General features: G+C 48.6%; 1 protein-coding gene across 4 annotated transcripts in view; it reads right to left on the bottom strand.

Annotated features, from left to right (window-relative positions):
• The window catches only part of DDX4 (DEAD-box helicase 4), a 1777277-nt gene that overhangs the window by 1070931 nt on the left and 682174 nt on the right, over window positions 1-24172 (bottom strand). For all 4 annotated transcript variants that reach the window (XM_086960639.1, XM_086960640.1, XM_086960641.1 and 1 more), the window contains exon 10: window positions 18601-18669. In XM_086960639.1, the coding sequence (XP_086816765.1) occupies window positions 18601-18669 (69 nt within the window). The remainder of the gene's footprint in view (window positions 1-18600; window positions 18670-24172) is intronic.

Below are 24172 nucleotides of genomic sequence, written 5' to 3'. Positions count from 1 at the left end.
AACCGTACGCTCCTCCATATTTGGCAACTGACTACGTGACTGTCTACGCTCAGTAGCAGGGGACATACCCAATTGTCCCAACAAAGGAGAAAGGAGAAAAGAAACCAGAAAAAGCAGCGGTCATTCGCTGTCTAGTAGACGGAGAAGAGGAAAGAATAAGGGAAGACGGAACAACAGTAGAAGAATCCAGAGTCGGAGCAGGGGAAGCATTAAGAACAGACGTAGAAGTAGCAGACAAAGGCAAAGTTGGTGGCCCCTGAGGAGGCTGCGCCAAAGGAACAGTAGCCAACGGAAGAGGAGCTGGCTGTGGAGGAATCACAGGTGGCACAACTATCGGAGGTTGCACGGCCACAACTGGTGGCGGTGGTGCCGTAGCATTTTGTGTATAAGGGGGTGGCAAACTCAAGAGATGTGACATTAAAGCATCTTTCTCTAAATCTTTCTTTGCTTCCTGTTCTTTATGCGGGAAAACTGGGTAGCACTTATCTACCGCTAACTTCCTAATCCTAAGCATTTGTTCGCTCTCTTGCTCTTCCTCATTATCCCTAAACGCAACAGCAACTTGTACCATTGACATACCTCGTTCTCGTTTATTTTTCTTCGCTAATTTAATTTCTCTCCATTTGGCTTCTTTGCGCCATATGCGAAAAGGATCAAACATTGCCGGCTGGGCCTTCTTCTTAAAAAGTTTACCTTCTAGATTATTCAAAATCTCTGTGTCGAAACTACCATATTGGGGCCATTTTAAAACACCATCTTTCCTGGTGTATCGGATCCATACTGCATTATATGAGATAGGGCTTACGCCATGCTTCACATATAATTCATAGGTTGGAGTTCCAATCGGAGGAACCGGACACAAGTCCTCCAATCGGGAATCCCTATTACAACCAAGACAAAACAAGTTTCCAAGTCTGCTAAGACCAGGCATCTTCGCTCTCTAGTCTAGCTTCAAACTTCGAAGGATTATTGAATACGATAGTCTCGTGAATACACGAGTCCCTCGGCTTTGGAGCTTGCAAGTTCCAAATCAAAGCGATCCCAAGGGGATACCAAAACTAAGAACCAAACTAAGGACTGGGAGACGCTCCACTTATATTTAACTGAGGTATCGATGACGTCACCAGAAAACTCGTCTAACGTTTCGCTCTACCAATCATCGAGGGTCCAAAACAGGGCGATAGTCAGGGCAGACTATTCTAAGCTAAGTTATATGTACCTGGAGTACTTATGCGATCTTTCACAAGATATTCTTAGGATACGCGTGGTAAAACAGCAGCAAGCTCAAGACTTTCGGACCACGTAGACATACAGGGGTCGATGAAGTGGCGGCCTTCCTCCAGAACTTTCAGGGTGCCCAGAGCAGAGTCCTGCTGGGCTTAAGAAAGAAGAGGAGAACCTCTAAAAGAGGGGCAGAAAGGGATCCAAAGCCCTTGCTGTGCACCATGTCACAATTTTTTTCAATCCCTAGGGAAACCTGGCTGCCAAGATAACATTACAGACTTCGGGAGAAAGGTCGAAAGCTGTCACCTGTTGCCGCCTAATCTCCACACAAGGAGGTGGAGGCTGGACAGGTTCGGTGGAGGAACGTACCCTGCTGCTGCGACAGAAGATCCTCGTGAAGAGGCATCTGATCGGAGGAACGATGGCCATGTCCAAGAGCTCGGGATACCAGACACTCTGTGCCCAGTCTGGAGCCACAAGAATGACTTGGGCTCGGCTGCGCTTGATTTCTTCAGTACTCTGGGCAGAAGTGGTATAGGCGGAAAGGCTTAGAGAAGACGGCAATTCCACTCGCGACGAAAGCGTTGCCGAGCTAGAGCCACCTTGGAAATTCCAACACAGAACTGCTGACATTGAGTGTTCTTTGGTAGCAAACAGATCTAACCAAGGCTCTCCCCACTGCTGAAAGAGACCTTGCACCACCTCGGAGTGAAAAAGCCATTTATGATTAGGGCTCCCGGTTTTATGGTATTTATTTTTTTGCCATTTCCGTCTGTATTTATCCATATTTATTTTTCGGGCATTTTTCTGTATTTATCAACATTTATTTTTGCCACAAGCAAAAGATGACGCTACAGCTAGTATTATTCCACATTTATTTAAATTGACAATGCAACGCGAGGAGCTTGTAAATAAGTCCCAATCTGTGATCTCTGTCGAAGGCCTGGAGGCAGGCAGGACACAGGTCATGTCGGGTCATTAGATTCCTGCTTGGGGAGAAAGGAAGATTGCTGTTGGGTAGAACTTCACCCTCACTCTTTGTTCCTGTTTAAAATATTTAAGCCTATTGGCTTGAATTCCCATGATACAAATGTGCAGAGCTGTGTTCAGTGAATAACTACAGCGTCCCTTGAGATTGATGCAGACCCAGCGAGCGTTCATTAGCCCTGGGCCTGTGTGTCACTGGACGGCCCTGCTGCGCCTGGGACTACTCACTGGACTGGTGCAAGCCTAGAGGGATCCTATCACTGATACGCCTTGACAAACCCCCGAATTATGGTAGCCTACGGTGCCTCGTGGCTGAATTCATGAGCCTGCAGCCACTGCCTTGCAGAGAGACGCTGCTTTAGTAATTAATGGAGCCGTCCTCGCCACACTCCAAGTTGGGGCTCTGCTTCCGGCCCCGGCCCAAGTAAGTACCAGCTTCTGTAAGCTTCCCTCACTCCCCTCCCTCCCCTCACTCCCCTTCCCTCATTCTCTCACTCCCCTCACTCACTTTCCCTCACTCCCCTTCTCTCCCTCCCCTCACTCCCCTTCCCTCACTCCTCTCCCTCCCCTCCCCTCACTTCCCTTCCCTCATTCTCACTCCCCTTCCCTCACTCCCTCCCTTCGTCACTCCCCTTCCCTTCCCTCACTCCCCTCCCTCCCTCCCTCTACCTCCCTCGGTCATCTCACCCTGCCTGTGTGTCAGCCCAGGCTGCTTCCTGGGCACGCCCACACAGCCGCCCCGAGCACTTCACAGGTCTTTAAAAGACCATTTGCATGTTAATGGGGCTTTTGTATTTCACCTCTTTTTAGGCCCCCCACAGAGCAGCAGAGACTCGCAGAGTCGCGCTCCGCTCTGGTTGCAGACAGTCTTTAAAAAAAATGTTCAGCTCCATCCTGACATTGTTAGAATCCATTAAAAACCTTTGAGAGAGCAAAATGTTCTGTGTGACACCCAATCTTATTTGTAAGGTGTTAGTGTGATTATTGGAGGCGTTGTTTAGAGCTCAATGAGGTTGTGTTATCTTTGCTGCATTGTGTGGCCAGCCATGAATGTCACCTGGGTAAAATAACTAAAATGTTTAATATCAGTTCCAAGCTCTGCAATACTCATCCCTTTGCCACCGCTCTGATCCTGCATTGCTGAAAAGCAGGAAACTTCTCAAAACTAAAAAGATAAAGCAACAAAAAAAAGTTTTTTGTTACGGCCTGTTCAACTGCAGCGCCTTTAAACTTCCGCACACATGCGATTTATAAATAAAATGATCATATCATAATATTTTTAAAACAAAGGTAGACACAAGGTTCTCTTATGCACAGGATGATGGTGAATTATTTTAGCTGTATGGTTGACTAAACCTTATTTCTTGCAGAGGTACGCGTTCGATAGTCCCTTTGGCCAAAGGGCAGTAACTTATTGACAGAGAAGGGCCAAATGATCCTCCGACATGCAATGGAATGCTGGTGGCATGGAGGGAGGAGTGGTCTCGAAGGGGAGGGACTAGCCCCTTCGGACAATCTGCAAAACCCACCTGATGCTGTGCCAGTAGGGGGGTGATGGTGAATGCTGCCGCTTACTGGTAATTGGTGGCCCTGAAAGGTCGGACTAGGAAGGGTTGGAGCTGCTGCAGAGGGGGCACAGGTGGACTGGCCCACCCGCTGGCCCCCAGAACGACCGCACTGGGTTTCACGTCCCCGGCTGTTTAGAGCCTAGGTAGCTTGCGACAGCCTGTGACACGAAAGGGGCCAAAGGTAGAGAGCCTAGGGCGTTAAGTAGCTGTGAAGGAGCTGCAAAGCCTAAGGACCCGAAGCCCAAGGACCTGGCCACAGCACTGGGAGTCCTTAAAGTGTTCAAGCACATTGTCTGCCTTGTCGCCAAACAGGCGACAGCCATTAAAAGGACAAGTCCAAAAGGGTAGATTGGACATCACTGGAGAAGCCAGCGGACCTCCGCTAGGCGTACCGCCTCAGCACTACCGACGTAGAAATCGTTCAACCCAGTGAGTCGGCGGTGTCCAGACCATATTGAATGGTGAACTTCGCTGCATCTCTACCCTCTGCAACTGCACAGGTGTGCGACACCCGGGCTTTCAGTGGGCACTGTGGCAGCACCTGCACAACTATCCCACACGGAGTGGGTGTAACGGGCCAAGAGACATGCGGTGTTGACCAACCACAGTCCTAAGCTGACGGACAAAAACATCTTCCCAAGATGATCCAGCTTCTTGGATTCCCATCTGGGGGGCAGCAGTAGGGAACGCGCCTCAGACGTTGAAGCTTCGACCACCAAGCTCTAAGGGATAGGATGTTGAGAGAGGAAAATGGGGTGCCCGGAGCCGGGCGGTGGCGTCGGGCAATCATCCTATCCACAGGAACCCCTGTGCTGGGCTTGGACCAGGTGCCTAGAAGGATGTCCGAGGGCCTCATTGAATGGCAGCAGGGGCAGCGAAGAGACTGCTGCCGGCTGAAGCACCTCAGTGAGGAGGTTAGTCCTGACTGCCACCATAGGAAGCTCAAGGTCCAAGGCCTCAGCCACCCTACGCAACACGACAGCATAGGATGCTCCCTCCTAAGTGGCCATAGTAGGAGAAAGCATAGCAAGGTCTAGGGAGGTATCCAGACCACTGGCATCATCCAACTCCTCTTTCCAGTCCGGCTCTTCATGCTTGTCTGCCAAAGGGTCAACAGACCCCACCCAGTCCACCTCACCTTCCTCGGTCTGCCACTTGGGGCCACAGGGAACGCCAGGGTAGACAAGTGGTACAAAAGTACCAGACGGCACCGGTCCGGCTGCGTGTCCAAGTCGAGGGGGAGGCCTGGTACACATCCGGCATCCGAGGGTGCAGCGTCGTATTTAATGTAGTCTGTGCCGGAGGAGGTGTCATGAGGTCGACTGGCCCCAATCCGGATACCACCCTGGATCCCTGTGGTGCCAGGGCTGGAGCCATATTTACAACAAGGGGTGGTGAGGGACAGAGTCTCTGAATTAAGCAGAAAGCTCTCACCCAGTCAAGAGATCAGGGCTAGATCCAACACCGTTTTTTAGCTCACTGCACCATCCCAGTTTCAGAACCTGGCTGTATGCAAATTAGTCTGTTCCTGTCCCAGTGCATGATGGGAACAGGGCAAACCAAACTACAAAAGCCAATTCTTACACTGGGAAGGAAACAAGCTCCCGGGGACCGGTTTCTGGCATTACAGCCGTCTTCGGCCCGGTTTGCTTGAATCCTGATGGTGCAATGAGCAAGGGTCTCACATCTGAGAATACCCTTCCACGCTTAGGGTGGACAAAAATATTTACAACAAGGGGTGGTGAGGGACAGAGTCTCTGAATTAAGCAGAAAGCTCTCACCCAGTCAAGAGATCAGGGCTAGATCCAACACCGTTTTTTAGCTCACTGCACCATCCCAGTTTCAGAACCTGGCTGTATGCAAATTAGTCTGTTCCTGTCCCAGTGCATGATGGGAACAGGGCAAACCAAACTACAAAAGCCAATTCTTACACTGGGAAGGAAACAAGCTCCCGGGGACCGGTTTCTGGCATTACAGCCGTCTTCGGCCCGGTTTGCTTGAATCCTGATGGTGCAATGAGCAAGGGTCTCACATCTGAGAATACCCTTCCACGCTTAGGGTGGACAAAAATATTTACAACAAGGGGTGGTGAGGGACAGAGTCTCTGAATTAAGCAGAAAGCTCTCACCCAGTCAAGAGATCAGGGCTAGATCCAACACCGTTTTTTAGCTCACTGCACCATCCCAGTTTCAGAACCTGGCTGTATGCAAATTAGTCTGTTCCTGTCCCAGTGCATGATGGGAACAGGGCAAACCAAACTACAAAAGCCAATTCTTACACTGGGAAGGAAACAAGCTCCCGGGGACCGGTTTCTGGCATTACAGCCGTCTTCGGCCCGGTTTGCTTGAATCCTGATGGTGCAATGAGCAAGGGTCTCACATCTGAGAATACCCTTCCACGCTTAGGGTGGACAAAAATATTTACAACAAGGGGTGGTGAGGGACAGAGTCTCTGAATTAAGCAGAAAGCTCTCACCCAGTCAAGAGATCAGGGCTAGATCCAACACCGTTTTTTAGCTCACTGCACCATCCCAGTTTCAGAACCTGGCTGTATGCAAATTAGTCTGTTCCTGTCCCAGTGCATGATGGGAACAGGGCAAACCAAACTACAAAAGCCAATTCTTACACTGGGAAGGAAACAAGCTCCCGGGGACCGGTTTCTGGCATTACAGCCGTCTTCGGCCCGGTTTGCTTGAATCCTGATGGTGCAATGAGCAAGGGTCTCACATCTGAGAATACCCTTCCACGCTTAGGGTGGACAAAAATATTTACAACAAGGGGTGGTGAGGGACAGAGTCTCTGAATTAAGCAGAAAGCTCTCACCCAGTCAAGAGATCAGGGCTAGATCCAACACCGTTTTTTAGCTCACTGCACCATCCCAGTTTCAGAACCTGGCTGTATGCAAATTAGTCTGTTCCTGTCCCAGTGCATGATGGGAACAGGGCAAACCAAACTACAAAAGCCAATTCTTACACTGGGAAGGAAACAAGCTCCCGGGGACCGGTTTCTGGCATTACAGCCGTCTTCGGCCCGGTTTGCTTGAATCCTGATGGTGCAATGAGCAAGGGTCTCACATCTGAGAATACCCTTCCACGCTTAGGGTGGACAAAAATATTTACAACAAGGGGTGGTGAGGGACAGAGTCTCTGAATTAAGCAGAAAGCTCTCACCCAGTCAAGAGATCAGGGCTAGATCCAACACCGTTTTTTAGCTCACTGCACCATCCCAGTTTCAGAACCTGGCTGTATGCAAATTAGTCTGTTCCTGTCCCAGTGCATGATGGGAACAGGGCAAACCAAACTACAAAAGCCAATTCTTACACTGGGAAGGAAACAAGCTCCCGGGGACCGGTTTCTGGCATTACAGCCGTCTTCGGCCCGGTTTGCTTGAATCCTGATGGTGCAATGAGCAAGGGTCTCACATCTGAGAATACCCTTCCACGCTTAGGGTGGACAAAAATATTTACAACAAGGGGTGGTGAGGGACAGAGTCTCTGAATTAAGCAGAAAGCTCTCACCCAGTCAAGAGATCAGGGCTAGATCCAACACCGTTTTTTAGCTCACTGCACCATCCCAGTTTCAGAACCTGGCTGTATGCAAATTAGTCTGTTCCTGTCCCAGTGCATGATGGGAACAGGGCAAACCAAACTACAAAAGCCAATTCTTACACTGGGAAGGAAACAAGCTCCCGGGGACCGGTTTCTGGCATTACAGCCGTCTTCGGCCCGGTTTGCTTGAATCCTGATGGTGCAATGAGCAAGGGTCTCACATCTGAGAATACCCTTCCACGCTTAGGGTGGACAAAAATATTTACAACAAGGGGTGGTGAGGGACAGAGTCTCTGAATTAAGCAGAAAGCTCTCACCCAGTCAAGAGATCAGGGCTAGATCCAACACCGTTTTTTAGCTCACTGCACCATCCCAGTTTCAGAACCTGGCTGTATGCAAATTAGTCTGTTCCTGTCCCAGTGCATGATGGGAACAGGGCAAACCAAACTACAAAAGCCAATTCTTACACTGGGAAGGAAACAAGCTCCCGGGGACCGGTTTCTGGCATTACAGCCGTCTTCGGCCCGGTTTGCTTGAATCCTGATGGTGCAATGAGCAAGGGTCTCACATCTGAGAATACCCTTCCACGCTTAGGGTGGACAAAAATATTTACAACAAGGGGTGGTGAGGGACAGAGTCTCTGAATTAAGCAGAAAGCTCTCACCCAGTCAAGAGATCAGGGCTAGATCCAACACCGTTTTTTAGCTCACTGCACCATCCCAGTTTCAGAACCTGGCTGTATGCAAATTAGTCTGTTCCTGTCCCAGTGCATGATGGGAACAGGGCAAACCAAACTACAAAAGCCAATTCTTACACTGGGAAGGAAACAAGCTCCCGGGGACCGGTTTCTGGCATTACAGCCGTCTTCGGCCCGGTTTGCTTGAATCCTGATGGTGCAATGAGCAAGGGTCTCACATCTGAGAATACCCTTCCACGCTTAGGGTGGACAAAAATATTTACAACAAGGGGTGGTGAGGGAGCTGGAGCCATGAGCATCAAAGGCCTAGAACCTCCAGCCAAGTCTGCGGGGCCTGAAGAAGCACCGACGGAGACAGAATGCCCAAAGATGGATTAAAGGGCTTCGTAAAATGTACAAAATTGGGCAGGGGTCGCTCCGGCTCACAGGAAGTGAGGGAAGCTCGGAGCAGACAACAGGCTCCGTGGGTGGAGCCGAAGGTCGACAACCTTCCACGCCTGCGTCGGCAAACAGACGCGGAAGAGGTGATGAGTGAGTGCTTCTTCTCATTTTTGTGCTTCGATTTCGCCGGTGAGAAAGACTTCGAGGAGGAATGATGATGCTGACTCCGCGACCTTCTCGACTAGGACCTCGAGCGGCACTAGGCCGACTGCCGGGCCTCCAAAAGCTTTCAGGACCGCTCCCGCAAGGACTTCGGGTTCATGCCCCACAGGCGAGCAAGACTTCAGGTCTTGGTCACACAAGGCACCACAGGCACACAAGGTGTGGGTCCGTAACAGACATCAACTTGTGAGAGGAGTCAGAAAGTTGGAAGCCGGTCCGACGATATGACATCCCTGTGCACCAGGAGTCGAATGACGTGAGAGAAAGATGTTGACAAAAAGTCGAAAAAGTATTAATCAAAAAATGACTAAGAGTACCGCTTTCTATGGAACTGAGCTGGCTGGCGCAGAAAATGAAACTGATGTCAGCGTGAAGGGGCGGCATCTAAGTAGATACTGCAACATCATCCCAGTGATCACGACAATAGCAACCAACGCAGAGTCGACTTACTCCACCTACCAACGCGCAGGGGTACTGCTGAAGAAAAATTCTCCAGATCCAGTCTGAGGCTTGGGGGTAATTCTGAGGTAAGGAATCTATAACTAATAGTCTCTTTCAGGTCTAGAAAAATTATGTTTTTGGGAGCTTCACGTATAAACTCTAGGAGAAAAGCAAATCCAGAGTTAGAAAGTGGAAAGTCAAGCCATCAAAGAAAGAAAACTTCACAATAGGTGGAGCCGGGGGCGTGTAAAAGATGGCGGCGTGATCGGCCGCAGGTTCCGAATCTCCCTGCCCGATCTCGCCGTTTGCCGCATCCACCGCCCGAATCTCTCCCTAACATAGCCCAAAACATCGGGGGGGGAGGGGCACCCGGCGACACAGGGGGCCCTAAGAAATCACCATCGGCCCGCTCGTCTGGCGCGGCGTAAGCTGCTGGGAGTCGCGGCACCAGTGCTGGTAATGGCGGCCGCGCTGCTGCGCTAGAGCCCGCCAAGAGACAAGGCGGCAATCACCCGGCTGGCGTCTGCTTCGAGGGACGAGGAGAGAGAGCGTGTCCCCCGCTGCGGCTCCCGTACCAAGCAGCCCACTGAGACACCGCACCGCCTGGGCACTCCAACCGGGGACTGAGGAGCCCTGGCCGGGGCATTTAAAATCGAGACCTGGGCTTGAGGCCTGCTGCCCGGATCTCCCCGGCGTGGAGGCCGGCCGCCCGGGGGGCACCGACGGACCTGGGAGTACCCGGCGGGGGGAGCAGAAGACAGCGCAGCATTGCCGCCGTTGAGGATCGCGCCGGGTGGCGCATTCGGGGCCGCCGAGCTCCGATACGGCCCTGCGGCCTAACTACGCCGAGCCCCGCCTGGAGTCAAGATCCCTGCTGAGCTGACGGCCCGGGCCTGCTTTAAGAGACCGCTCCGGATACCCGGCAATCAGAGGTGAGGAGGACTTGGGCAGAGGTGGAGGCTCTGATCAGCTCGGGGGCATAATCAAGCCCCCGGTGGGGGGACGCAGTAAAGCCCTGCAAAGGGTCACGCTTTGTGCCTGAGAAACCACCCGGGTACTGCGCTGGTGAACTGTGTGGGGTGCGGAGGACTGTGGCCTACTACCTCGCGACACCACGCCTAGCTAGGACTTTGGGTCACCCACAGAAGCACTGACCTTGCCGCGTTTTTTGTGGGCCTGTGGACAGTGGTTAGGGCTAACAACCTGGGCGACAGACGAAGAGGGTGAAGTGACCTGCACCGCGACCCCACCGAGACACGCCGCGGTACTGTGGGGCCCCCCCCCCCGAGATTCCTGGCGACCTGTTGGCCGATTCTGCAGGGGCAGCCCACGATATGGCGCAGAGGGGGAAGAGGGGATCCCAGACACTTCCGGAGATGTTGGCCAAATCGCAGCCCAAAGTGAGCAAGGACCCCCCCTCCCTGGTAACCGCTAAAAAACCGCCAGTCTCATCTGAAGACCAGGTACCAATCACCAGGTCTTTTCTGGAAACTTTATTCAATTCACTTAGGGACGACTTCCGATCCCTGAAGCAGGAGGTGGCCGGGGAGTTCCGGGAGCTCCGCCGTGATGTGGAGGGCCTTGGGGAGCGTGTGGTTTCCATCAAAGAGGCTGACCAGACCAGAAGCAGTGAAATCGAGCAGCTTCAACAGGAGATCCTGCGCCTCACTGGCCCATGCGAAGGACCTTGAGAACCGTTCCCGCCGCAATAATATACGGGTCTGGGGGGTCCCTCAAAAGGAAGAGGGGGCTGATGTTGCGGGCTACCTGCAGTCCCTCTTCAGGAGTGTCCTGGGGGATCAGCGGACTTAGCCATTCCAATCGACAGGGCCCATAGGGTTGGATTGCCCCGTCGAGCGCCGGCCCCACCGCCGGACATTTTAGCATTCCTCCCGGATTTCCCCCTTAAAGAGAGGATCCTCCGAGAGGCTCAGAGAACCCAGCCCCTTCAATTTCAAGGCCATCCCATCGCTCTATATCAGGACCTTTCTTCTATTACTCTCCAAAAGAGGAAGGAATTCAAACCTGTGACGGACTTCCTAAAGCAGAAGGAGATCCCTTACTCCTGGGGCCACCCGTTTCGGATCATATTCAAATGGAATGGCCGGATGCATCAACTGCGCTCACTCAAGGACACCTGTGCACTCTTGGGCCTTGACCAGGTCGACACTGAGCCGGTGTTCAGAAGCCCTCAAGGGGCGCCCAGAGGGGGCTGGCAGACTGTGCACTACAAACGTTCGCCGACGCACCGACTTAAACCTCTGTCATCTCCCGAGAACGCGAGACTGCGCTAGCGGAGGTGGCCAAAGAAACTTTGTCTCCAGAATGCTAAACACTTTTGCGAGAGAGATTCCTTATAGCACTTACTCTGCCCGGGCGGTGGGTGGGTCGGGCGGGGGGGACCGGTAGGGCCGCCAGAGAGGACCCCTTCAACACTCTTTACCCCGGCCCTGTGTGGACTAACAGGACTGGGACTATGTATTTCGGGGGAGTTGGGGTTGGGAGGGGGGAGTTTGAGAGGTGGAGTGGGTTGCAGGGTTTCTGCTTGCAAAGATCTTAGCTTCCATAAGCGAAGATGTAGCCATTGGTGGTTTTGGGTTGTTTTATGGGGGCTTGTTGGGCTAGGGGGGGCTCCGGGGTGGGGGCCAGTGTGCCAGTCCGTATTTTATCACTGCTACAAAGGTTATGTCTAAGCTGTGCCGATTCCGTGGTCTGTCACCAGTTTGGATAAAGGGTCTGATGTTGGATCTGTGGGATTGCCGGGAGGGTCCAGTCTTGCAATTTGCTGCGCGACTGTGGAGTCACCTACGGGTCCCCTACTTAGAGCTGCACCGTACCCTATTGCACCATGCCTGATGTGACCCTTAAGATACTGACCCTCAACGTGAAAGGGCTGAATAACCCCATTAAACGCCGGGCCATTCTTTCCTACTTAGAACATTCAGGGGCAGATATTTGCCTGCTACAGGAGACACACCTATTGCAGAAAGACTGGCATAGAATGCGCTCCCGCGCCTTTCCACAACAGCTCTTTTCCTCTCTCCCTACAAAAACAGCTGGGGTTGCGATTTTAATGTCAAGAAACTTCCAGGGGAAGATAGGGAATAGGGTGGGTGAGATCAAGGGTCGCCTCTTGGTACATGCATTTCAGTTGGGTGATACAAACTTTACAATAGGCTCTCTTTATGCCCCAACCACAGGACAGGAGGCCTTCTTAAAAGGCGAGATTTCGGAAGCGCTTCCGACCCCACATGCATCCCTACTTTTGGGTGGAGACTTCAACATCGTCATGGATGCGCAGGCAGACAGATATGGACACCGCTATGGCGGGACCGGTGCCCTCTCGCCCAATGGTCGTGAATGGCTGAAGGACAGGGGCTTGGTAGATTTCTGGAGGGCCAAACACCCAAACACATCGCAATTCGCATTTTACTCGCACGTGCACCACACATATGCCAGACTCGATCATTTCGTAGGTTCTTCTGATTTACTTAACATCCTTGAGGAGGTCACCATAGTGCCGGCGGCCATCTCTGACCATGATGCAGTGGAACTGTCGCTTACGATTCGCGCGGCCCAGGGGCCCATGGCGTCTACGTGAAACTCTATTGCAGAGACCGGATGTCACTAAACGAATTAGCGAGACCATAACTGAATATCTAGCTACCAACGGCACACCCGGAATATCTATTACAGCTCTCTGGGGCGCCCTGAAATCAGTCGTTCGAGGAGAACTTATAGCCATAGCAGCAGCTGAAGCCAAAGACCGCAAAAGTAAAAGGGACGATCTTACAGCCCGTGTAGCGGAGCTGGAACGAGTCCATAGTCGCACTTGCGCCCCACGCGTTTGGAAACAGCTAAAAGCAGCAAGAGCTCAGCTTGCCAGCCTCGATACGGATAGGGCGGAATTCGCGGCTCTCCGTCTTCAACATACCTACTATGTCGGAGGCAACAGAACAGGTTGGCTGCTTGCCAGTGCGCTGAAGGCCAAAACACAAAGAACAAAGATCAAGGGCCTCATGGGTGCCCATGGGGCGGTGCTTGCTGACGAGGCCCAGATAGCAGAGGCCTTCCGTTCCTATTACGCCTCGCTGTATGGGGAGGAAGAGACCCCCTCTGGAGACATTGAGGCCTACTTGACCTAGACGCGTCTCACTGGAATCTCCAAGACTAACGCGGACGCCCTAGATGCCCCTATGCGCCAAGATGAAGTCCTGGCAGCTATATCCCGGTTACGCCCGCTCAAATCCCCGGGGCCTGATCGTTTTTCGGCGGGTTTTTATAAAGCCTTTGGCGGCCAGCTGGCTCCAGTGCTTACCCGCCTTTTTAACTCTTTTGAAGGAATGGGCGCCATTCCTCCGGACATGCTGGCCGGGGAGGTGGTGGTGCTTCTGAAGCCCGGTAAGAAGCCTACACACTGCTCAGCTTTCCGTCAAATCACATTATTGAATCTTGACTTAAAGATTTTTACGGGCATTCTCGCAGCGCGCCTTGGTCCCTGCCTTCCTGGACTTTTAGAGCCTGACCAGCCAGGCTTTGTACCTAACCGGCAATGCAGCGATAACACCAAAAGGGTGCTCCACCTCATTGACAAGTTACACTTCCAGGCCTCGGACTCCGCACTACTTGCTGTGGACGCGGAGAAAGCATTCGACCGCGTAAATTGGACTTACCTGCAGCAGGTCTTGCGTCGCTTTGGCCTAGGTGACCGCTTTTGTGCTCGTATCGCAAGCTGCTACCACCATCCGCAAGCTAGGGTCCGCCTGGGAAGCCTGCGCTCAGCACTAGACAGGGCTGTCCCCTTTCCCCCCTTCTGTTTGCCATGTATATCGAACCGCTGGAGCAGAAGGTCCGAGATAATCCAAGAATTACAGGCATTAACTTCGGACATGAACCTCACGTCATTAGTTTATATGCGGACGACGTTATAGTTGCCTTTGACCAACCTAACAGCTCCATACCAGCCTTCATGGAGGAACTTGCCTCATTCGGATTTCGAATTAATATAGACAAAATCTTGATACTGCCGTTGGGCAGGAATGGGTGCCCGAATGCCCAAGCCATTGGTCACGGGAGTGGTCTCCAGCTGGCTGCCCAGGTACCATACTTGGGGGATTACCCTCACCTCCTCCACTGACTTAACAGTATCGACCAACTATAAGATTCTCATCACCCAGATCCGGATGGATCTGGCACGGTGGTCTAAACAGCCCCTCTCCTTGCTGGGCAGAGTGGCGGCAGTGAAAATGTCTATACTACCTCGCGTTCTATATCTCTTCCAGACCATCCCGGTCACGCCCTCCGCTGGCACTTTGAAGGACCTACAGGACACCCTGCTTAACTTTGTCTGGGAGGGTAAACGGGCACGTGTCAACAAACAACTGGCTTACAGGAGCATGGATGAAGGAGGCCTAGGCGTCCCCAATCTGATACGTTACTTCCAGGCGTCTCAACTCCGTTACTTAGTTGAATGGTACAGACCTGAGTCGGAAAAAAGGTGGCTCTTCCAAGACAGGGCTATGGCTCAGATGCCGCTTTGGAGGATTCCATTCCTCGCCCGGCAGCACCGGCCGCGATACATGTTGCGGTCTCCTATCACACGCACGACCTCACAGGTATGGGACAGGGTGGAGCTCAAACACGGGTTGACAACCTTTCCCTCCCCCTTCACCCCCATCTTGGACAACCCAGATTTCCCTCCAGGCAATAATGCAGGCGCATTCCTCCAATGGCGCGGCACGGCATGTCGTGCAGCAGGCGATCTTTTTGACCAACGGGGATTTCTTACCTTCACAGATATTCAGCAAGGGTACGACATTCGGAACCCTCACCTATTCCAGTATTTTAAACTAAGACATTGGCTCACTGCACCGGACACTGCAATGATGGTGGGTTGTCTACCCTTGAAAAATGGTTACTTACTAAAGATTCAGATAGACACCTGGTCTCGGAACTCTATAAAATGCTCACACCACCACACACTTCGGAGAAAACACCTAGTCAGAAACGATGGGAGGCTGAATTTGGGAGAACCTTGACATATAAAGAATGGGGTTACGTTTACTATAGGGCTACACGCACGACACGCAACACGAAAGCGAGGGAGGCGGCTGTGAAATTGGCTATGTACTGGCACCTCACCCCAGCTCGCCTACACAAGGGGAACCCGGCGCGTAGTGAGCTTTGCTGGAGGGGTTGTGGGGAAAAGGGCACTCTAACCCATCTCCTTTGGGAATGTTCGATACTCGGAGACTACTGGAAGTTGGTCCTGGACGATATTGACTCTACCTTTCACAATGAAATCCCGAGATTCCCTGCATACACTCTGCTGGGCCTCCCCAATTCTCTAACCTTTCCCATGAAATCATTGAGGGGCCGACAGATGGGAATCGCCATGCAAGCAGCCACGCAATATATACTATCTCTATGGGGTTCCACAACCAGCCCTACACACACGGGGTGGCTCCATAAACTTTGGCTTACACTCGGGATGGAACGCATACAGGCAACACTCACCGGGGCCACCGATGCCTTTCAGAAAACGTGGCTTCCATTGCTGACCCTTCTGTCCAGGGAATTTAATGAAATCACATGCCCCAAATATCTTAAGATTTTGCGTCTTACTGATGTCACTAGTGACGCTTAATGACTCCCCAAGGGGGGGCTCTCCGCTTTGCGGACCTGCTGAGGGACCTTCCGGCACTACAAGGCACACTGGTCGGGCGGGGGTGGGGGGCTCGGAGGGGGGTGGGAGAGGGGGTGTTGGTTTTTGTTGTCCTTTTTATGTCATTTTATTGCATCGCAAGTCATGTACTTCCAGGATGTCTCACTGCCAGCTAGGCATATGTGTTTACATCTGTCAATCAATGTTAGGGAAGACATGCTGGTCTGTCCCGTCCACTGTATATGCCTCTTGCCTTTTCAATATGCGGCGATGTCTTTGTTTTTGTCTGCTGGAAAATCCAATAAAATACATTTTGAAACTAAGATAGGTGGAGCCTGAGAAACGGGAGAAGTGAACTGAGCACTTGGAACTCCCTCATCCCAATCCTTCAGAACAAGGCAAGGTTTCTAAACCCAAGAGAAAAGCAGGCATTGGCATCTACTCTAGCAATGAGAAACGTAGACCACATGTGTTACCTCCCATACTTTAATCTATATCAGAAGCATAGACATTCAAACAAGAACTTCCTCACCTATCAGACTCACATGTTATTAAGAAAACTTTGACACTACAAATCTAGATTTTGCTGAATATGAAGTCTTGAAATTCTAGTAATAATTTTTAACATTATATAATGCATTAAAATAATAGACCACATTGTACAGATACAAGCCAAAATTAAACAAAACAAAATAAAAAGCGTAAATCAAAACAATGTATTTGTCATAGATGAGTTTAAGAGACCTTTTAGAGGCAGGTTATATCTCCGGATAATCAAGCCCTATTCCAACTACATCCAGTAATACTTCAGGGTTAGTAATACTGTTAACCCAAGGCAGAACATATTAAGAAAAACAGACATTCACATACTTACGCGTATGTTACTCATGGATAAACACTTGGGGGCAGATTTATGTTAACTGGCGCATCCCGAGGGATGCGCCAGTTAACATGCGCCACAGTGCGCCACAGCTACGCCACCCATGGTGCGCCGCATTTATGATGCGGCGCACCATGGGGCAAAAACGGCACAGATGCGTCACGCATCTGTGCCGTAAAAGTGACGCATTGCTGGAGTTGCGTCGCAAGCGCGACGCAGCTCCAGCAATGCTCTGGGGGAGCCTATTCTTTCAATGCTGCCTCAAGCCTTACGCCTGCTTCAAGCAGGCGCAGGGTTTTGACGCAGCATTGACCTGAAAGTGACTGAGTGAAATCTCATAGATTTCACTCAGCTACTTTCAGGAGGCGTTCCTGCGCAGGAACGCCCCCCCCTGCGCAGGAACGCCTCCTCATGGCGCAGTGCTGTACAACGTGACGCATCTCCTAGATGCGTCACGTTGTAAATAGGGCGCAGGGATGCGCCACGTTTCCGCGCCGTTGCGTCACGCAACAGCGGCGTAAACGTGGCGCAAGCCCTTCATAAATCTGCCCCTTGATTGCTCAGTTGTGCTCGAAGTCTCTCCAAGGTCCAAATGCTCTTCAAGGATTGGAACAGGCTCTCAGAAGATGAAGCGGACATCTAATCAAGAACGAGGACTGAGACCTAGCCCAGAAACAGGGTTTTCTGGTGTAAGTCCAGTTTGCAGTGCTTCTTATGCCTTTCGTCTGGGATTTCTATTTTAAACCTCAACTTTACTGAGAAAAGTGACCTCAAGAGGAAATGGCCAGTTTCTTGCAGTCTCCCAACAAATACATTTTGGCCTCCAGCTTCTTATTCACAATGGAGGTCACTAGAGAGCATTTGTTGGATGCCTTAGAATTGTGTATGGAACGCCAGGCACCACAGACTAATGATGTGTGGCTTTGTATCTAACTTCTGTGTCCAACACAAAACTACAATCTTCAATGTAAACGTCTTCCTGCTCACATGCAAAGAGTTTTACTGGAAAAAACTCACAGTTTAACTGAAGTCAGGACAGTATGGCACCGACTAACAAACCCAGACAAAAAAAACTGATAAAAGCATTTCTGGGTGGCGCCTACATATCGTTCCGTTTCGTTTCGTCTTGGCCAGGGGAGAGACTGAGTTTGGCAGACACCGATGGCACCACGTAACGATAAGCAAAAGCTATGGAGCTTTTTCAGGTTTTGCTTCGGATGAAACTTTCGGTCTTTTGGACCTCGTTGAGTCATTTTTGAAATCCAGGGACCCCCACTCAGCCATTATTAGAAGCCTGGGATGACAGCTTAAGCATTCAAATATTTGAACCGCAAAACTTTCCCCCCCACCCCCAAAAAAAGTTTTCATTAGACCAACACAAATAATGAATAGTTATATTTAATTTGCAAATACGATTTTTTATTTTAGTGGAAGGTTGGAGCTTTTCTAAATTAATTTAAGGCCACCATTATTCATACTATATTCTGTTTGATGCACTTGCACTGCTCCCACAAAATAAAACGGAGGATACAAATTCAATATTTTAGCCTCTAATTTCCTCACCTTTACAAACATTTTTTAACATTTTCAACTTTACATTGAGCTTCTTTATTTATATATACTTTAATACATTCTTAATATTGAATTTTCTAAGCAGACACTGATCCCCTTCCTAATGTTATGCAGACCCATAGGGGTCCCTGGGCCACAGGTAAGGGCCAGTAGCCGAGGATTCAACCAGTGAATAATCTGCAAAGAGGAGTATTCTTAAGAACTGAAATGATTAGCAAGTAATAAACAGTAAGGAGTCGAATGCACTTTAGTAGTAACCTGATGAAAAACTTATGTCCTAGCAAGGTAGAGACTGGAAATTGAGGATTTACATGAATCTCTAAAAACAGGTTCATCTATATTAACAAACTTGATAATACCAAGTTTAAAACACCTACATGAAAAGCGGTTTGCGTTAAGCAAATTTTAACAGCCTTACTTGTTTGATTACCAAATCCACCTCTTGATCCAAAGCTAGAATGACTTTCTTCCTCATTATTTTCATCCCCTGGAACAAAATATACAAATTTATGTTAGGTTGAGTCTGTCAAGTAGTAGCGGTCTCTAAGCAATAACTGCCTACTGTCTCATTTAAGTGAAGCAAACCCACCTCCAACTAGAAAGCAAACTGAAAGATTTAGATAAGCTAGACATGCACAATCTGTTTGTCAACATATATAAAGGGAGTAACAGATACTAGATGCAATAATACCTATAACCTTTAAATGTTCTTTACAAATGCAACACCTCAAAAAGTTTCTGAGGTCAACAAGTCACTGCATGATGGCAGTTTCTTTTTTTCCTGGTTTTTTAAGATAAGGGCACGGATCCTGGATCGTCTTAGCAGAATATTTAGAAATAGTTTCAGTTTAATGAACAGTTTAATTCAACTCCCAAACAAACCCCATTAAACATATCAAGTATAATCACTCAATATTAACAAACAAATTTAATACAATTCTCCCAGGACACTCAAATAATGCAATAAGATTTGATATTTTGATTTATTATATCACAGAATACATTTGCTAAAACCACAGGATTGTCCAAAATGTGTACTTCAATACGAGAATCTTTAAGCTGTTCACAGTATTTCATATGTAATTAAGTTTCACTTTTTTTTGTTACAAGAAAAATCTTTATACATCAAAATATTAAAGGAAAACTTTCACCCCTTTGGTGATAAGGACAAGCTGGAGAGACAGAAAACACCTGCACTCAGGTGCCTAGGATGTGTCCAGCACAACCTACCACCCACCTGTAGGGAAAGCACCCCTTCCCCCTTCCGATGTGTCTTTGCAGGGGATGGCAGCAGAAGCGCTTTGTTACCACCCACAATCCCTTCCCTGGCGATCTGATCAAGTCATTGCGTGCATGCCGTGGCAAAATCATCAAGCGATGCTGGAAGCGATCTTCCAGCACTACAGCAATGGAAAAAGTCTGTTGAGGTCACCAGAGATTGCTTGTGGTCAGGGAGTGGCAGTTTGGGCAAGGGTCACTCCCTCATTTGACCTGCACATGTTTTGGCTGCTTCCACCCAAGGTTGGGGCAGATCAACATTTTTTAGAATGATCTGCCACCCTAGGGAGTGGAAATTATAATCATATTTAGTCAAAGGGGCAATTTACTTTTGTTTTCTACCGCTCTGGAGGCCAATGGGCTGTTTTTATGCCGATTTGCTTTGAGGGAGGAAGGGTGCCTGGGAGCGGCTTATTGACTGTTTGGGAACCCACTAGACATCAGGGAATGTGTTACCACTCTAATCTCAATCATATACCATGTCCCTGCGATGGAAAGAGCGGTCAATCAATATTACATTTTACATTTTTTTGTAAATACTATATAAAATATTCAAAGTGGCTTTTAATCCCATTTTTTAAAAAGAGAGGGACTATTAGTCTGGAGAAGGCGTACTTGGGCATAGTATCTTTAGTTGATGAAGAGTTTATTTTTCACCCAAGTACATTCCTTAGAATTTCCGCTAGAGCACGTAAATTGATGCCTGATCCCAGAGATTTTAATACTGTATAATTGAAGGTTGATATAATGTTCCCACATCAGCAAAACTTTAATCTATTCAATACCAATGAAGCCATTTCTATTTTGTAATCAATTTATTGTGGTCATAATATTGTGGATTTTTTGCCATGTGTCTTCAAAATTCTTTGACTTATTTTAATTATGATATTGTGCTTTTATGGGTACCAAGTTGCCCAAATAAAGTTTATGAAATGAAATTAACGTGCCCATGTTTTCTGTGGGGAGTGGCTCCTTGAGGACTGCTTCCCTGAAGGAGTTTTCTTTCCAAGGAAACATTTTTCTAAGGTTACATGAAATGTGTATCATTGTCCTACTTGACTTTTTTTTAGTTTTTTTTTTACTGTCGTAATAGTTTTAGTATATTATGCTTGTGTTTTATTATCTTTCAAACTCTCGGTTGGATTTGTACAAGATCTATACTATGCTATACTATGCCGTCGTGTGTGTTTTTTTTCCTTCATTGTGAGTTACATTTGGTGCTTGATATGTCTATAAGAGTAGGTGCAGTTGAACTTCGGTCACACCCCAATTTGTCTGTGGCAAGTAAGAGGTATCTCTTTTTTTCACAACAAATGTATTTCGTTTTGGAAGGTAATGAGTGGGACGAAGCCCTACGAGAACATTACATCTGGTGTAGAAGACATACAATACTTAGTTTTAACATTGGAAACATCTTGGCTCGCAGAACACAAGGACGAAAGGGTAACAAACTACACTGAACCCACGCAAAGAGTCTCAATTGCGTGTTGTTAAAAACGTGTCTTTTAGCAGTCTGCTTTGTCAGACTATTATAGTGGAAAATGACCTGTGTATCACCCAGTGGGATCATGAGAGTCTGAATGTGGTAATGGGGTGAGTAATGGCCCTATATGTCACCTAGCGGGACCATATTTTTCTATTCTTCTGTGGGCATCCTCTCGCCTGAAATACCACAATTTCAGCCCCCATACACCTATCCATGGCCTTTTTCCACACCACTATACTAGGTGGGGAAGTTGCCTTCCATTGCTGTGCTATATCTCTTTTAGTGAGGGTTAGGTCCAAGAACAGAAGGTGCTGCTTGTGCCGGATCCCGCCGATATCGTGCTATTTATTTATTTATTTGCTGGTTTTTATAGCGCTATGAATAGACTCCCAGAGGAGTATCTCCGCGCTTATGACAGCCGGCCTAAAAAAGCTATAGAGGTAGCAAAGATATCTAAAAATATTTATTCAGGATGATTCAGAAGAAAGGGAAATTCGCTAAAATGAGCTAAACAGAAACGTTTTCAGGTTCTTTCTGAAACGAAGATGGTCAGAACATTGTCGCAATGACAATGGAAGCATATTCCAACAATTGGGGCCCACCACGGACAAGGCCCTGCCGCCTAGCCTAGTTTTACTGATTTTAGGTACATTTAGTAGCAGCTGTTCACTGGACCTAAGGGTACGGGCAGGAACATAATGGACACTTTTTTTTCAAATATTCAGGTCCTAATTCATGAAGACTTATGAATAGTACAGCAGGTCTTGAACTTTACTCGTAAACGTATGGGCAGCCAATGAAGTTTACGCAGTAAAGGTTTGGATGGAGATCTGGGGGGTGCATTAAGCACCAGCCTGGCTGCTGTGTTCTGTACCACCTGCAGACGATCTAAAACCTCTTCATTAGCTCCTGCTAGCAAACCATTGCAGTAATCTAGACGGCTGATCACCAAAGCCTGAACTAGAGTTCTTCTGTGTGAGTCCGGGAGAAAAGGGAATATCCTGCGGAGGAGACCTATCATGTGGAAACAAGATCCTACAGTGATGTTAACATGCGGTTTCATGGTCAACTCCGGTTCCAGACGTACCCCCAAATTCTTAATTATTGCTTTGGGTTCAGGGACTGGGCCTAGGTCTAGAGGCCATTAATCAGGAGACCATTGGATCCTGGCTTTACCGAAGAGAATCACTTCAGTCTTCCCAACATTGCAATGGAGAAAGTTGGAAGACATCCATCGCGCTACTGCCTTCATCCCATCAGAGAAAGATTGTATAATCTCAGGGGTAAGATGTTTAAAGGGGAAGAGTAGCTGCGTATCATCAGCGTTGGACACTGGACAGAAGCCAAAGGATCTGGTTATTTCTGCCAAGGGGGCCACATAGGTGTTAAAAAGAGTTGGACTTAAACACGATCCTTGCAGGACCCCCTTGGTGATCTTAACCTCTTCAGATCTAAAATCACCCATGGTGACACATTGGGTGCGGTTGGAGAGGAAGCTTTTAATCCAGTCCAATGCCCTCCCGCCGATTCCACTCACAGTCAGTCGTTCGATCAAGATGTTATGGGAAATGGTATCGAACGCTGCCGATAAATCAAGTAGCACCAGGACAACTGAAAAACTATTGTCCTGGTACATACGTAGATCGTCCGTTATCGACAGCAGGGCCGTTTCGGTGCTGTATTTTGGCCTAAAACCTGACTGTGATGGATCAAGGCTGTCTGATTGCTCAAGGTAGTTGGAGAGGTGTTTATTGGTGTGCTTCTCAATAATTTTCCCTAAGAAAGGTAGAAGGGAAATCGGCCTAAGGTTGGACATGTTAGTCCAAGGAAAAGATGTATTTTTCCTAATTGGTCTAACTAAGGCCGTTTTCCATTGCAGAGGGACATTAGCTGTATTAAGTGAGAGATTCACAAGTCTCTGAATGTCAGGACCAAGTGTAGTCCCCAAAGGACCCATGAGCCTGGCTGGAAGTGAATCGACCGGGCTCCCACTTTTGATGTCCGTAAGCAGCTTTTAAACCTCTTGTAAAGTAATTTCAGGGAAATCATTGAATGAGGGAAATCATTGAATGAGTGAAAATTGGTGGGCACAGTTGGTACCGAAGTCAGATTATCTAGGCCAGTCGTAATAGGGATAAGTGCCTCTATTTTATCATAAATGGCATCAATTTTTTCAGTGAAAAAGTTTGCACTTTCACAAGCTACCGGTTTTAAAAAAGTGTTAACAATCTGGTATAGAACTTTGGAATCGTTACCAGCTGCCTCCAACTGAGTGGTAACATGGTTCTTGCGTGCAGATGGTATAGCTTTATGATATACACTTAAGGCCTTATGATAATTTGTTTTATCTTTGTCCAAATGGGATTTCCTCCACGTTTTTTCTGTCTTTCGAGCCCTACGTTTGAGGCTACGTAGTTCTTCCGAGAACCAAACCTCTTGTTTCCTTGCTAATCGCTTTTTAAAAGTTTTTATCGGGGCAAATTGTTGTACCGCAGTGTTAATTGCAAGATCCCATTTTGAAAGAGCGGAATTTATATCATCTGTGGGCTGGATGAAAGGGGAAAGTATTTTTGTTCAAAATTGGTGTTGGTAATTTTATGCCATTGTCTACGTTTAGATGGGATTTGAACCGGGGGAATGGAACAAACGCCCTTCACAGGCATAGAGAATTCGAGCACGAAATGATCTGTCCAGTGATACTGCTTGGGGGCATAACATTCAATACCAGAAAAATTAGATATCATATCTAAAGTGTGTCCTGCTTGATGAGTAGGTCCGGAGTTACATTGTTTTAGTCCCATTAGGGATAGGTCGGTCAAGAAGGATTGTACCTCATTATTATTTATTTCCTCACTGTGGATGTTAAAATCCCCGAGCAGCAAAAAGTCTTTGTCTGGGCGCACGTGAGGGGCTAGTGCTTCCAGTAGCTGTTTAGAGATGTTGTTTATGGGGCCTGGGGGACGATAGACCAAAGCACCTTTCCTACAGTATTTGGCTGATGAACCAATCCTGAAAATCATCATTTCAAAAGCCGTATTACACCATTGGTCAAGAACCGAAACTGAGATATTATCCTTAAAAACAATAGCTATTCCCCCACCTACTTTTAGGGGTCTATCCATTCTGATCATCTTATAACCCTCTGGTATACCAAGGGTAATGGCTGGAGTAGAGTGGGGTTTAAGCCATGTCTCGGTTAGGAAGCACAAGTCAGCTTTATGGGTGG

The sequence above is a fragment of the Lissotriton vulgaris genome, chromosome 3_1 (genome assembly GCF_964263255.1).
Source record: "Lissotriton vulgaris chromosome 3_1, aLisVul1.2, whole genome shotgun sequence".
Classification (NCBI taxonomy): Eukaryota; Metazoa; Chordata; class Amphibia; order Caudata; family Salamandridae; genus Lissotriton; species Lissotriton vulgaris.
The sequence above is the reverse complement of the archived record's forward strand: the minus strand, read 5'-3'. Positions and strand labels throughout refer to the sequence as shown.